Source organism: Sphaeramia orbicularis, chromosome 9, assembly GCF_902148855.1.
Source record: "Sphaeramia orbicularis chromosome 9, fSphaOr1.1, whole genome shotgun sequence".
Taxonomy (NCBI): Eukaryota; Metazoa; Chordata; class Actinopteri; order Kurtiformes; family Apogonidae; genus Sphaeramia; species Sphaeramia orbicularis.
In genome coordinates, this window is record NC_043965.1 from 31,317,479 (window position 1) to 31,332,289 (window position 14,811).

At 40.0% G+C, this 14,811-nt stretch overlaps 1 protein-coding gene across 2 annotated transcripts in view; it reads right to left on the reverse strand.

The window, feature by feature from the left end:
- Window positions 1-13,999, reverse strand: part of pdlim2 (PDZ and LIM domain 2 (mystique)) — a 36,168-nt gene extending 22,169 nt beyond the window's left edge. The window contains exons 1-4 of one of the 2 annotated variants that reach the window (XM_030144193.1): window positions 13,667-13,999; window positions 5,724-5,851; window positions 3,302-3,453; window positions 556-625 (exon numbers count right to left, since the gene is read on the reverse strand). In XM_030144193.1, coding sequence (XP_030000053.1) covers window positions 556-625; window positions 3,302-3,453; window positions 5,724-5,816 — 315 coding nt within the window. In that variant the 5' untranslated portion in view covers window positions 5,817-5,851; window positions 13,667-13,999. The remainder of the gene's footprint in view (window positions 1-555; window positions 626-3,301; window positions 3,454-5,723; window positions 5,852-13,666) is intronic. The other variant, XM_030144192.1, reaches the window with a different exon arrangement.
- Between the last annotated feature and the right edge of the window lie 812 nt (window positions 14,000-14,811).

Consider the following 14,811-nt stretch of genomic DNA (forward strand, 5'->3'; position numbering starts at 1 on the left):
AATGTCCTCACACAAGCACTTCCCTAACAGCAAGAATAGTCCAAATGTCCTCAAATGAGTCCCTTGTACTCAGCAGTGTCCTAGCTTGGAATTGCCACTAAAAGCTGTCATATCTATGTCAAATTAAAATACCAATGGTATCAAACATGAATAAACCAGTTTCAAACTTAACATCTGAAAGGTTTTTCTCCACTCATTCAGCTGTGGAGTGCTGTGACTAGGTTTGACTTAATCTTGTTTTGACACTGACTAGTGCAACATCTACCAAGCAGGACGGTAAGTTGAAGTTAAGAAGACTTAAGTATAAGGTGCAGAAAACCCAAAATATAATGTCCAAACAGGCTGTCAGGACTGGAGCAAGTATAGAAGACTATCCTCCTGCTGCCATACTGAGCACAGTGAAAAACATGTAACAAAAAATCCAGAACAGTGCATTATCCAAAATAAGCAGTAACAAAAACAGAGGTGGTGTATAGTTAACAAATTACATCAAGTATTCTGGACAAACTGATTTACAGACAGATCAGGCTCCTTTTATGGTTTTTCAGCACTGACCTGAAAGCGTCCGGTGAGTTGTTCTGGGGTGGTGATGCCGTTGGTCTGTCCAGGACTGGGAGGTTCAGGTCTTAAAATGTAAAAAAAAAAAAATATATCACTGTTAATATCTTAAAGTCCTTTAACTGAAAAGAGACATCTGTCTGAACAAAATATCTGTTGTCTGTTGAATTAAAGAATAAGGGGAAAAAGGCACAAAAGGAGTTAGGCGATTCAAGCTAAACTGTTACAGACTGGTTGAAGACTTGACAGCTGGTGTATATTAGCTGTGTAATATCATTTACTTGCACACAAAATGCTGAGTGATTAAAAAAAAAAAAAATCCTAATTTTGTGATCATTTTTAAGTCAAAATCTTCTAGGACTGAAGGCTGAAGAAAAATATTTGAAATGGCAAGTATTCAGTATAGTGTTCCCATTAATCTTAGAGATTACTGCAGGACAGTTACAGAGGACGTTGTCCCCTTTCAAAAATATTTGTCCTGTGTGTCTTCTCTTTCCAGCTAGTTACTTTTGCTTTACTTCCTTTAATAGAAAGCACATTTTGTAAGCAATTCCATCACTGAATTTTGAAGGGAAAATATGGGCAGCAAGCGCCAACGCAAACACAGAGTGGCCCCCTGGCTGCAGGGCCAGAGGCTGACTGGCTCTAGATTGAGCCCGGGGTAATGAAGCACACAGGAAGGCCTAAATGCCTGTGGTAAATCACTCAGAAACACACCTCTCGTGGCCTGAGCTCCACATACTGTGTGCAGGATACAGATGCCATTAAAACTTATAGCTAAGCAGAGGCCCAGAGAGTTTTCTTCCATGGGGAAAAATGGTAATATGACAAACCTGAAAAATTAGCTTTGGAACTGCATTGATAATGTCATGCTTCTTTGTCAGCCTTCTTTCTACCATGTACTTCAAAAGTAATTGTGGTTTTAAGGCATGAGAAGATTGTGGGTCAACAACCAAACTTTTAAACCAGTAAGTTTCATTTGCTTTATAGAAATGGATATTTTTGTTTCTGATAAAAATACTAAGTGACCTGATACAGCAGAGATGAGAAACTTAAATAAAACAGCACCTGAAACCCTTTGGAGAATAGCTGCTCATAGCTATCATTGAGAGAACCTGAACATAACCTGCCTGAGGCAGATTCTTGTAAAGTATGCACTGTAAGAATTCCTCTATGCTCTGTGAATTGCAATATTAAAACACTAAATAATGACATGTTCAAGCACATATATTGTAAAGTCAAAGCACAGCTTCCAGAAAATCTGATGGTAATGAAGTAACTAGGTTTTGAATTTATTCAAGTCTGTCACAGAGTTTTCAAGGTTTAAGGCCTTTGTTAAAATAAGTAGTAAAACATATTTTTTATTAGTGTCACAGTGTAACAGATGACATTCTTTAGTACTGCTATAGTAGTGTGGTATAGTCATACCCATAAGTATATTGGCTCTACAGATGGGAACAGGAGAAAAAAGGGAAAAAAAAAAAAAAAAACATTAACAATGACAAAAGTTTTGGTTAGAATGAAAACATCCAGAGGGAATCAATGAACAGTGAAGCAAAAACAACATACTGCAAACAGAGCTCAACTAAAAACTAACTGCTTCAAAAGGGTCAATGAAGACACAATGATGATTTGATAGTTTGTGCAATAAAATAAAGTCAGTTAACAAAGTCTGGGGTCTGGTTAAATCAGCGCATCAACACTAAAACACTATCTCAGTACACAGCTGCATATATGCCTTTAAGAAACACTATTCTATTCTGAGAATGGGATTATGCCAGCTCCATTCGGTGAGATTCTGTTCACCAGCTGTGTGAACAGACCAAGTACCCACATCACTGATGGCCAACCAGATGTTAAACTTGAAAAGAACGAGGACAGAGAACAAATCAGATGTGTTCTGCTCAATTACAGACTTGAGAGCTTGTCTGAATATAATTTAAATAGATTATACACTTGGTGAGTGGTATTAAGACTAGGACTTGCAGGGAAGTTGATAGGGGTCTTCCAGCCAAAACAAACTGACAGTCTCAGAGTGGGATTAAAGATATGGCACAGTGGCATTGTACTGGGCAACCCAGGAGTATTCATGTTTTTTCTGGCTTGGTGGTAGACATGAGGTCAGCAGGGAAAAATTCACTCACATGGACGTGAGACATCTAAAAGGAAGTATGTGAAAGCACACATGAGAGTGTGTGTGGGTGTGTATACACCGTTTGCATGAGTGGCCGCATGCAATAAGACAGACCATGGACATAAGTGAGGAGGGCAATAGTGACAAGAAACATGAATTTGGGGAGGATTTTAATCAACATGCCAGCCAACAGCAACCCTAGCTAAAGGAAAACCTTTCCAGTAGCCAACTCCCTGTCATCTAAATAGGTCCTTGGCAAATCTCAAAACAGCGTTTATTAAGAAGCACTGGGGAAGAGAACAGTGAGACTCTGATTCATGCTGGCATTTCCCCTGATTACGATCATTTGTTTTGTTTGTACAGTGGTGGCATGATAAAGATAAAAACAGTGTGAAGAGCACACGGATGGAAGCTGGGAACACTGTGGCACAAAAATGGAAAAATAAGCATGTTTCAATGTTACTGTCATCTATGTACTGTATGTCTTTGTGTAAAGGTTAGCAGTACACAAATATGTGAATAGTTGCTGTAGGTGTGACTCAGTACAAATGCATGTCAATCTTTATTCCTTTTTTCCCCTATTCCACTTCATGGTATATGCAGGCATACCTTTCCACCAGCAGCTGCAATTGAGTCTTGGAGCTCTTGATCTTGTTTTGGGCCTCAACGTTCAGCATGTCTGCAGTGTTTTCCCCATTGATCTCCAAGATAATGTCACCAGGTTGCAGCTCTGCCTGCTGTGCTTTACTGCCCTCATTGACCTGTTGAATAGAGAAATGAGCTCTAGTTTATTCCTCCAGCCCTCAGCTTCTGCACACAATGCTTTACAGCTTCTACCTATGTGACAAGTATACAATAGGCAGTTATGAATAACCAGGAAAGTTTAGGGTCGATACTGATACCAACTATTAGCAGACAAATAACCATTATAGATTTTCAGTAAAAACAAGAAATTCTTGGGGTCAAAATTTTGAATAACTTAGAATTTTAATGACAGTTTTCACATCAAACTTGAGAGAGGATAAATTATTAGTAGGGGGAACTAAACTCATTCCCCTTTTATGTTCAAGTGATTACTCGATAAATGCTCATAGTTATGTATGCAGGACACAGACAGACGGGGGTGACTTCATCAACTAGAAAACTCTATTAATATGTATAATAATACACACACACACTCACACCTAAAATCTGAAGATGCAGAATATCAGATTCCATAATAGCCATAGATGATAATTGGTCTATTCCTGGTAGACACCTCTGCATCGTAAGGCATAGAATGAGTCGAAATTGATAGCAGTTGAGCATCAAAAAGGAGCAAAAGTGAAACAGTGTTGAAAATCTTCTTTAGTCTCTCAATATTTCATAGCATGAGTACTAGCATACATCAATAGCAGACAGAGTCTTTCACACACACATGGAAAAGGCAGCGAGTGCTGGTCAACAGCTGACAGATTCATGACACCCTTGGGGAGAAGTCATTAGTGTGACACTACTTGATGGTTTGACTGGGCTTGACCTTTGCCACCAGGCTCACTACATGTCAAAGCCAATGCTATCTTGCCGCATCACAGGGAATTCCACACTAATGGTCTGAAACGTAATGTTCCAGCCCCTGCTCTCAGCTTGGTTCATGTGACCAAGGCATACACACCCCACATGCAGGCTTAATAAAAACAAAAGTCAAACTGAGGTCGATTCTGCAATTGTTAAGGCTTAGAAATAAGTATGACATTCGTCACAAACAGTGCTCGCCTAGCAATTAAAAACAGAAAGAGGCAATAAAACCAAGAATGCAAAGGAAAGCAAAGAGCCAATGAGTGTGGGTGAAAGTCTCCTTCCACTGTCTCGACAAAAAAAATGGCTGAATGCAAAGAGAATGCCAGTCAACAGGCTGTTTGTGAGTTCAGCCAAGCAAGAGGGCATAGGTGCCATGTCTGTGGGCCCAATCGAGAGGCAATTAAGCGTTGCTGTGGTGACCCACAATAGAGCGTGCCTTTTCTGATCAAGACACGCCTGGTTACACATAAACTAAAAGCAGTTGGGGGTTCTTTTTCCAGGGTCTGTGCCCAAGAAAACAGGGGCAAGCTATCTCCCAGGCCAACAGGAATAAAGGAGGGCATCCATGTCGTCTCTGTGCCAAGGGCCAAACACTTAGGAAGGTCCAACCCAATAGCTGCTTCACTGTGGGGGGACAATGGGGGGTCATTCCTCTAACCAGACAAAAAAATTTGTGAAGAAAGTTCACTCTCTGCAGGGAACTGTTTCTCTGTTTGATATTTGAGACAAGCAAACATGATTTGTTTACTAGAGAGCAGTCACAAATTCAGTCAGGAAGACCATTATTTATGAGGAGACCTGTTTTTTGAGCATAACTTGTCGAGAGAGGGAAAACAATAAATGCTTTTGAAATTCAAGGAGCTTTAAAACAGTTCTATGCGAAACTCTGACAGTGTTCTGCCATAACTTATCCTTTATGCTCACACAGGAGCTACTGGGAAAGCCGCTCTGGAAAAATCCAGGCAGTGATGTAAGACCAGGATGTGCAGTGGGCAGAACTGAGTGTCTTTGGCCTGGCATACCGCAGTTAATCTAAGCAGGGTTTCCTGATGGTGTTTACTGTGTTCTGCCTGTGACAATGTTTCCTCTTATATAGGTCCATCCATTTTTTTTAAACTCTCACTGGAGAAAACATGATCCGTAAAAATAAAATGCACGTGGGAAGAGTCAATGCACGTGGTAATGCACACATGTGAGCACAGACTCTGGGATCAGGAACCCGTCACCTCCCACCTAAACTTCCACTGTAACTGTAATCAGTGGCTTCCTTCTAATGTAATCTACTTCCATTCTTTTCTAATGGGTTCAGTAGTCAAGGAAACAGGTACGAAGCAGTCATGCACAAAAACAAAGACAAGAAAAGCAATGTAGTGATGAGGAAGTTGACTTTGCATGACATGCTATTGCTGGCCATTTTGTCAAAAACAGAGGATATGGTTTGATAAGGTGTGACAAGGCTGTTAACGGGTACCTTTGATACAGTTATAGCTTTCTTGAAGTCCCTTCCTCCGTATATTCTGAACCCCCATGGCGAGGGACCAATCAAGTTCACAGTCAGCGCCATTGAGTGACCAGGTCAGCACACACTCCGTCAAAACCCTGAAAAAGAGAGAGATATTTGACATAAGAGTGTACATAATGCATAGGGCACAAATGTACATGCATAAATGATTTCAACAGAGTTAAGTGATTCTGGTGGTCGGGCTTAATATTAGATGAAGACAGTGAACATTTGCATAAGCTGCCTTTCATCTCCAACAACACTTCACTTCAACTGTCCTAAGTCCCCTTGACATGAATTGTGTAACCACATCAAATAGGAATGGGAAGAATCTGAAACCAAAAACACATGACTAACATAGCTAAAGTGCCTGCAAAGCCAATAGTTTCATGAAATCCAAATGGTATTTTGGGGGAACCAAATGTAAACAAAAACTTGACTGTAAGTACAGTGTGCAAGAAGCTGAACGTTTCATTGTGTCTCATTGTGACCAATGTGTACAGTGCAGATGTATACAGTATATAGTGGTGTAGTATGATATATGAAAAGGAGTATGGTAGCCTTTTGAGAACAGGCTGTACAAATAAACGTGTCTAAGAGCTCAGCTGATGTGTTTAGTAATCTGCAGATCCTTCCAGATCCTGTATATTTGTATGGTTTGCATGATAATTTACAGATTTTCCTTCAAGACTTTGAAGATCCCAGAGTACGGTGAAAACATGTGGAGAGGCCTGATTGTTCTATTCTGTTTTTCTAAACTGGCATTTATATAATATTAACGTTAAGAGACTCACAAATTCTTTAATTCTATAAGGGGTCCAATTTTTACACGTGGCACCAATAATTTGACTGACATGTTGGAACCGATAGCCCTGCCTATCATTTGTGACAAAATTTGTTTATACTTCTGTTGATTTAATACTTAATAAAGTTACATGACAAAAAACAGAACCAGCAGATGTACATCTATTATTGTAGGAGGGAAACAAGCTTTCGAAATATTACATGTTGCAACCTTTTAATTGGAGATGACAGTGGGTAGTATGCTACTGTTGTATCTAGATTTTCTAAAGCAGTCTGAAGCCTTCTTCATGAGCTCATGTGAAGAGAGAAGTGTGGATCCATACAACCAATACTGTCTGCTAACAGTGAGGATATCTAGGTTGACATTGTCATAATGTTTGCTTTCTAACTCTGTGTTTCTTTACATAATGACTTGAAGTCTTTAATGATAAATCCCTATTTTACACTATTGCCTTGAGTTCCAAAGTGTTACTATAAAAAGCTTTTCAGTAGTTTTCATGCAACTATCAGCAAAGCCTGACAGCTCAAAACTTGACAAATTTTATAATCATCTCTTTAGATCTTATTAGAGATAGAGTTTGCTGAGACACTACTCATAGTTATGGATGAAACTTTTGGCTGCCTGCTGAGACAGAGAGCTCTGTGTTGCACCCTGATGTTGAAAGGAGCAGGTTCATAAAGACATCAACACCTGCACTATGCAAACACATACACAAAGCTGTGACTGACATTCAACTACCCAAGATGATGAAACAGGCAGACTTCAGCTGAACACATTATTATAGCAAGTAATAGACAAGTGCACATGTTGACAATAATGTAGGCTTTTTAAGCAAAGTCCACACATAATATTTTGCATTGTCACTTATTTCACAAAGCTTTGTGTTGCAACTAATCTTTGACAGAAAATGCTGAACTTCACACATTACTGCTGCATGTTAGAGCCACAATGTCACAAACATAATAACACACTAATCATGGATACGCAAGTTCAAAGGAAAGCCAAGTCTTCAAGAAGATGTGCAGATCAGTATTGTTCTATAATTGTCAAGCCTTTAAAGCCTTATCATCATAGTGTCTGAAACGCTGTACATAATGTAACCATACAAGTTCATACTGGTTAAATAACTAGTGATTTCAACAGATGACTTGAATATGTTGAAACGTGACAGTCAAGTACTGAGCACTGCAGAAGAAAGTACATTATGATCTTAAATGTCTTGTAATGATTGCCTCTCAATTATCACAAACACTGTAGTTATTAAACATCATGCAGATGTGGTAGTAAGAAAGATTTCTGGAAATCACAGGCCCGAATGTGCTGGAACTAGGACACTGGTCACACTACACCCCTAATTCTCCCTAAACACTGACCCATTTCTTTGCCTGTACATTCCACAAGTGTTTGGGACAGGCACTCATTAACAGTCTGGGCCAATTAGCAGGAATACGGCTCACCATCATTAGCGTCTTTTAATTGCTATGGCCTCCAGAAATAAGTGCTGTTGTGATAATGACAGGGAGCAGTCGCCCTGAGTTTCCCAGCCTCTGGGGGTGTCAATTAGTTCCATGAGCCTCAGCAGTTTGTCCTATAGAGCGGCCATTATCAACCAAGCACCCTGCTAATTCTCTGCGTAAATGTCCAGTGTTAGCATCATAAAAAGCTTGTGGTGGATAATGTCAGGGTGAAAGGATGGTGAAAGTATGCGGCAGAGCGAACAAACAGCGGAAGAAAAACAACACATAGCGGTGCTGAGGATAAGTGGCACACTCACAGTCTGTGCTTAATTGGCCGCTGATGAGGTTTTAAGACTGCACTGCTGCTCATGTAAAAAACAAAGTGCTGAATACAGTCTGATGAAGACCCTCTATGAAACAAAATACTATTGAGCAGTTGCCAATACACATAAAAGGTGAATTCTGTTCTGGTGACATCTCGTTGCTTTTGCTGCCATGCCAATTTGGCAGGACAATTCAACACACCCAAACAATGACAGGAATTTTAGTCATGAAGTCACCTCTATGGCTCGCAGTTCAGCATCAATCGAGTTAAGTACGAGGGGAATGGGAACTGGAACTGTAGGTATCACCAAATACTCCAACTGACACGACTGACAGGTTTATGCACAAACACATAGCAAGGTGTAAAATGTGACAAACTAAAGGAGGCCTTATTTAACTTTCTGTACTAGCTGGGTTTCCATCCAAATGTACTGTAAAATACTTTCAGGAACATGAAATCATGCACATTTTGATGAACTAGTTTTAATTGAATGTTAAGAACAGAATATTCATCAGTCATCAGAGCTGGTAAACATAAGTATATTGTCAAAAACCTAAAGACAGCTTTAACTTGAGCCTCCTGAACAAAGAACTCGTCCGAGTCAAATGGTGTCAAAGGCCCAATCCCAATTCACCCCTTGGCCCGCCCCCTTACCCCTCCCCCTCCATTTTGCTTGTTCACGAGAAGGGGTAAGGGTGTCCCAATTCTCGAGGAGTCGGAGGGGAAGGGCTAAGTGGGAGGGCTGTTTGGTTGATGAAACAAAGATTTTTCAGGACCACACTACAAATGGGGGGGGGGTAAAAGAAATCTCCCACAATTCTGTTTGAATCATCGGCAAGATGGAGGGAAACAGAGCAAAAAAAGTGCAGTAGTGTGATAAAAGAAACACACAAATGTACATATTTTCTTTGTAAACAACCATTTGATCGTCTATTTAATGCAGTTTCATTGTGTTATAGACCACATTTCTGCGGTTTGCGGTTGATAGCCACAAAAAGATGACCAAAGTCCATGCAACAGAGGTGGTTACAGCTGCTAACAGCATGGTGAATTCTGTCGGGAACAAAGTTGTCACATCTGTTTATAGAAGTATCGATAACTGCTGATGAGACAACATGTCTAAAAGGGTTGTCCCATTTCATTGGGGAATGTTTCAACCTCTACGCCTTGCAACTCTGTTACAAGGGGTAGTGCCAAGTGCAAGGGCCAAAAGGGGTAGGGATAAGGGGGAGGGCCAAGGGGTGAGTTGGGATTGGGCCAAACTCTTCCACAGTTTGTCAAAGTCTTTGTATACCTCTTCGTACACAGTTGTATTTTGTTGCCATTTTCCATTTAAAATGGAATCTGTTTTTTGTGTGAATGTTGTAATCTACATGCAGATGGATGCAATTACTAAATGCATTTCCATTTAACACTATTCCATTAACTTTTTATTGATATGGCAAAATTTCTACTTCTCCAAAGCATACATTTCAGGATATTTTGAGTTTTATTTGAATTTTTGGTGGTTCCACCCAGGCCTTTTAATTCTGAAATTGAAAACATAAATAAAAACATCTGGATGACAAACACAATGATGGCAACATAAATGGCATAGTATCCACTGGCTCCTACACTCAGTTTATTAGGTACCGCCAGCATAATTTGGTAATTTAATTTAAGCCTTAAAAGGTGATGCTCTGGTCCATTACATATTTAAGGTCTGGGTGAAAATGCAGCTTAAGGTCTTCTTATACCACTACGCCCTTTTAATGAAAAAACTGAAATGAATTTTTCTTACAAGCACAAAAAGCTTTTACCATACCAAGTTCACCAAAAATATTTGGGTTTAGATGCAAGTTCTCAAATGCCTGTGTTGCAAAACTGCATCAAAAGTACATTTTGTAGCAGATTGCTTTTCTTTTATTTTTTTTTTAACCAAAAAAAAAAAAAAAACACACCAGTGAGTTCAGGCTACGGCTGCGTGTAACTTTCCATAGGGACATTCTCAATTTGACGGGGAGGCTCAACACTGTTGTACAAGTATGGACTCTATAGGCCTTTTTCAACATGTGTTCATGAGAGATTGTCCCTAAAGGCAAAAGAGATAGCAGAGGCATGAATGAGAAAAACAGTCCTTCTAAATGTTTCATCCAGGACTCTCTGCTCCAAAATCTAGAGCCTTGAAATGTTGACAAAATACTACATGGCCCGACTGTGTCACAATCAGCAGTATATCAAGTTTTTACTTTTTAGAGGACTGACACTTAACACTATTCTGAATAAAATCATATAATAAAACAGCTCACAGGGGAGGTGAACCTGGGTGTAATTTAGGCTGAGACTTGTAGACACAGAATAGCTAACACCTAAGTGATGTGAAATCTTCAATTTTGCATTTTTACAATAACATATAGTTATGTGTAATTTGGTCTAAATGAGGGAAACCTGCTAACAGACTGTCTGCAAGTGTTATTTTCTCAAGTGTGGCAAAAACTATGATGACTCACCCCTGATGAGTCATTAACTTCAATACACATGTCACCACAACACAGTTCTGGAAACCAGTAGTCATGTGAATTTAATACAGAAGGCAATAAAAAGTATGCAGCTAACATGCAAAATGAGATGCACTTCAAGAAACCATTACAATCATTGAGCTTAGCAAAACATTAACACCTTATTTATTTGGAAAAAATACATTTTATCTATGTATGCAGTAGTATAATTGTTAGATTTTTAGAATAAACCTCATGATATCGAAATGTCTGACAAGCAAATCTGGCCGCCTACATCAATTCCTCACCTATTTCCTGAGTCGACAGAGTGCTAAACTAATACTATTTTTCTTCTCCTTATACTCTGGGCCAGAATCCAATAAGTGAAAATGAATAAGCACTAGCTACCAAACATGCTGATTCTGAAAGAAAGACTGATGAGCACAGCAGATGCAAGATGATCGACTGAAAGCCCAGACTGAGCTTTGATGTGAAGAAACACTCAGTTGATCCACTATGGCTGCAGGGGAATATTCTTGGTATGAATCACACTTGTCAAGGCCCTTGCTGGTGGCCATACACCAGTGTGAACTTTCCACCGCCCGACTCAGTGATGCAGTTCTGTGTTGACTCTACTCTCCATGTCATTCTGTGCACTGACAGGCCAGCACCTACCTGGACACACACCCACTGAATCAAAAGGATAAGAATGCAATTGCATGCCTCTCCCTGGACTAAACAAAAGTAAAATAACATTCTTTGCCTCTCTAAATCACACCCATGTGGTCAGATTTAGCTGCAGTCACTAGGGAGATGGGAAAATGTCAACAATAACACATGATGTCAAAAGGGCGTTACTTGATGAGCTTCTGTATCATAATCATGGGTGCTATTGCTAATAGCATTGCTAATAGCACTCTGTGTCATTAAAATAATAACACATTGAAACACTGATAGGCCTAATGTTTGTGCGTCACTCCCTGTTTTAGTGCGAAAACTCACAGATTTCTTGCAGTAGAGTTTCCTGATGTTGCACCTGGTCCAGCCACACAAACCACTTGCAGACTGCCTACAGTACAAAGTTAACCTTTCCTTTTCTCCTCTCTCTGCTCTCTGTGTGGGATATTCTTCTCACTGTAACAATCTGTACATTGTTACATAATCTTATTTCAACCAAAACAAAAAGGTAGTTTCAAAGATAAGACCTTTGTTTTGATTTATTTCTGTCACTTTGCCACAGGCTTCACAGTGAAGCCACAATGGACTTAATTGAGTCCACTTTGAAGTATGGTTGGTAACACGACAAGGACGCTGTGGTACTGGCTCCACTTATCTCCCTCTGCATCATCCTCTAGAGATCATGTTACGTCTTTTCACACTGAACAGACTCCACACTCTGCTGCTCAGCAATCAAGCCAGTTCACCACATCCTCTGCATGCACCATTAGATCCTCCTCACAAAGACACACACCAAGCACCACTTTGTTCATTATGTGTACACTCAAAAGATCTTGCTGCTGCTGAACCACAGCCCATATAGAGTCTTATGTCAGAGAAACCCATAGTTTCTTTTCTACTTGTTAATCTGATTTGATGTGAAAGTCACAACAGTCGAAGCAATTTTGAGACACCTTAACTGAGACTGAAACCTGCCACAAAAAACTTCAGCTGATACTGACTTCCTGCACAAGTGTACACATTTTTGCTTACAGAGCTGCCTATGATGAGCCTGAGTTAGCTACAAAACATCACTCTTGGGTAAAATTTAGACAGAATACTATGACATCAAGTAATTTCACTGCCTTAACCCAATGAAAAGGTCTTTTACTGAACTAGAAGGTAAAGAGTTGGAGATCTTCCCATTTTCTTGAAAAGCCATCACTTTCCTCAATCTAAAATTACAGGGATGTGTTTTGGCTCCTTGATGGCTTCGGTCTTTTTCTGAATAACAGTCTGAATAACATAGCATAGTGACCTCACAAAAATAGCAAAGGCACCAGGAAACATACACAATAAAAAGTGAGAGGAGGGTAGGTAGTGGACACACATGAAAGGCTCCCGGGCACAGGCACAATGGGAAGGTATACAAACAGCACATGTTGAATGGGAACATGCAGTTTTCAGGGGACATTCAGGACCATACGTGAACTCTGATAAGCACCTTAAGTGGTTTCCCACCTGCTGACATCACAGCCAGCTCTGTTATGTCTAAACATTTGGCGTGTTTGATTAAGTAGCAGAGAAGAATAGCCATGCAGGACAGAAGAAATGAGGTGCATTGCTGGATTGAACTTGAACTACCTGCTGATTCAGAGTCGTCTCCTCCAACAGACCAGGAACAGCCTCACCACTTGGACTAATGTGTCATAAATACCGACTTCAAGTTTCCTGAGGGTGCACCTGGTCCAGCCCTACCACAAATCACTCTGACTGCTTGCAGCTCAACTTTTCCTACCCTCCAATACAGAAGCCCAGTGTGTGAGTTCAAGTGTCTTCTGATTCAATTGAATTTTAGAGTGTCTCCCAATTTCCACTTCTATCATGCTTCACTAACCAACTCATGAGTGTGTGCTGCACTTTTAACAGCTCACATACCTGGCATCAATCATACTTTATCAATGCCTCAATGCATTCTCTTAGGCTCCCATAGTTTTTATAAACACCAAAACTCAGGTTTAATAATAACTGCAATAAACCTATAATAAATCAAAGAAGCCACCGCATATATAAATAAATAAATGAATAAATAAATAGAAACAGACTAAAGGAGTGATACTACTGGAATTATGTCCTTTTCTAATCTGTTTTTTATAAATACATGAAGAGTTTGAGACTAAATGTGGACTTACCTTAATGAGTGCTGTCTGATTTAATGACCAATGTTGCCTCGTCCACCTGTTAAAAGCGCGTTCCTCGATAAAATATTGAACACACACCCAGTTAAAAAGCAGATTCCAGTTCAGCTCAAACTGGCGCAAAGGCTGACCTCAAAAAAATGAGAAGAAAACAGCCTCAGGATAGCGGCTTTATCTCTGTTCTCCACAGTGATGAGGCACTGCTGGTCCCGGACTCCGTCTCCCGTGGTGCCTCAGATGATAAGGTGGCACGCACTGACACCACCTGTGGCTGCGCGCGCACTACGTCCTCCTCTGTGATGAGCTCGCAGTGCCATGTGCTGTTACCAAAATAAAAGATCTGACAAAAGCAGCAACCCGGGGCGTGTCGGGTACAGTACGAGAGGCGGGGGCAGAGGAGGGTGCAGCGGTGATAATTGAGCCATTTATCAAAAAAAAAAAAAAAAAATACAACACAGGACCCGGTTTGTCTTCGCGCGCCACCTGCTGATAGACAGGGGCTCGTGCTTCAATTAACTGGTGATGTAGCGTTCCCAAGAGACCACGTGGTGACACGCACATTCACCTGGCAGGTGGAAAGAGTTTGCTCATTAGAATTAACCCTTAGAGACCTAGAACTGTTTTTGTGGCTAAACAGTGAAAGTATCACAGCAAATAATTTATTGTAATTTTTGTCTTATTATGCATTGGCTAAATTAACTTAGAACAAGCACTGACATTTATTTTTCTGTATTTACAGGTTGCGACTGCATTTTAGTTGTAAATGTTTTGGTTACATTAGTAAAAAATAATACTAATAATAATAAGAGGGAGAGCTTTTCACAGTTGTGATTCCAGTTTCTCTGACTCAGAATATGTCACTGTTAGTATCCTTGCATTTAATCTTATATCTGCCATTCCTGCTGAACATCTGTCTGTCTCAGTCTGCCAGACTAAACATGCCTTTATAATGAACTCTGATCATACTTTCCTCATTGCTGATTCACAGCACTTTATCTGTGTATCAGTTGGACCTTCAGAGTGTCTGCTTTTATTTATTTTTTACTTATGCTGCTTTATATGTGTATGGTCTTACTATTTACTTATCTTGCTGTTCTTTTTATGATGATCTCAGAGAGACACTGATTCTGTTTGAGAAA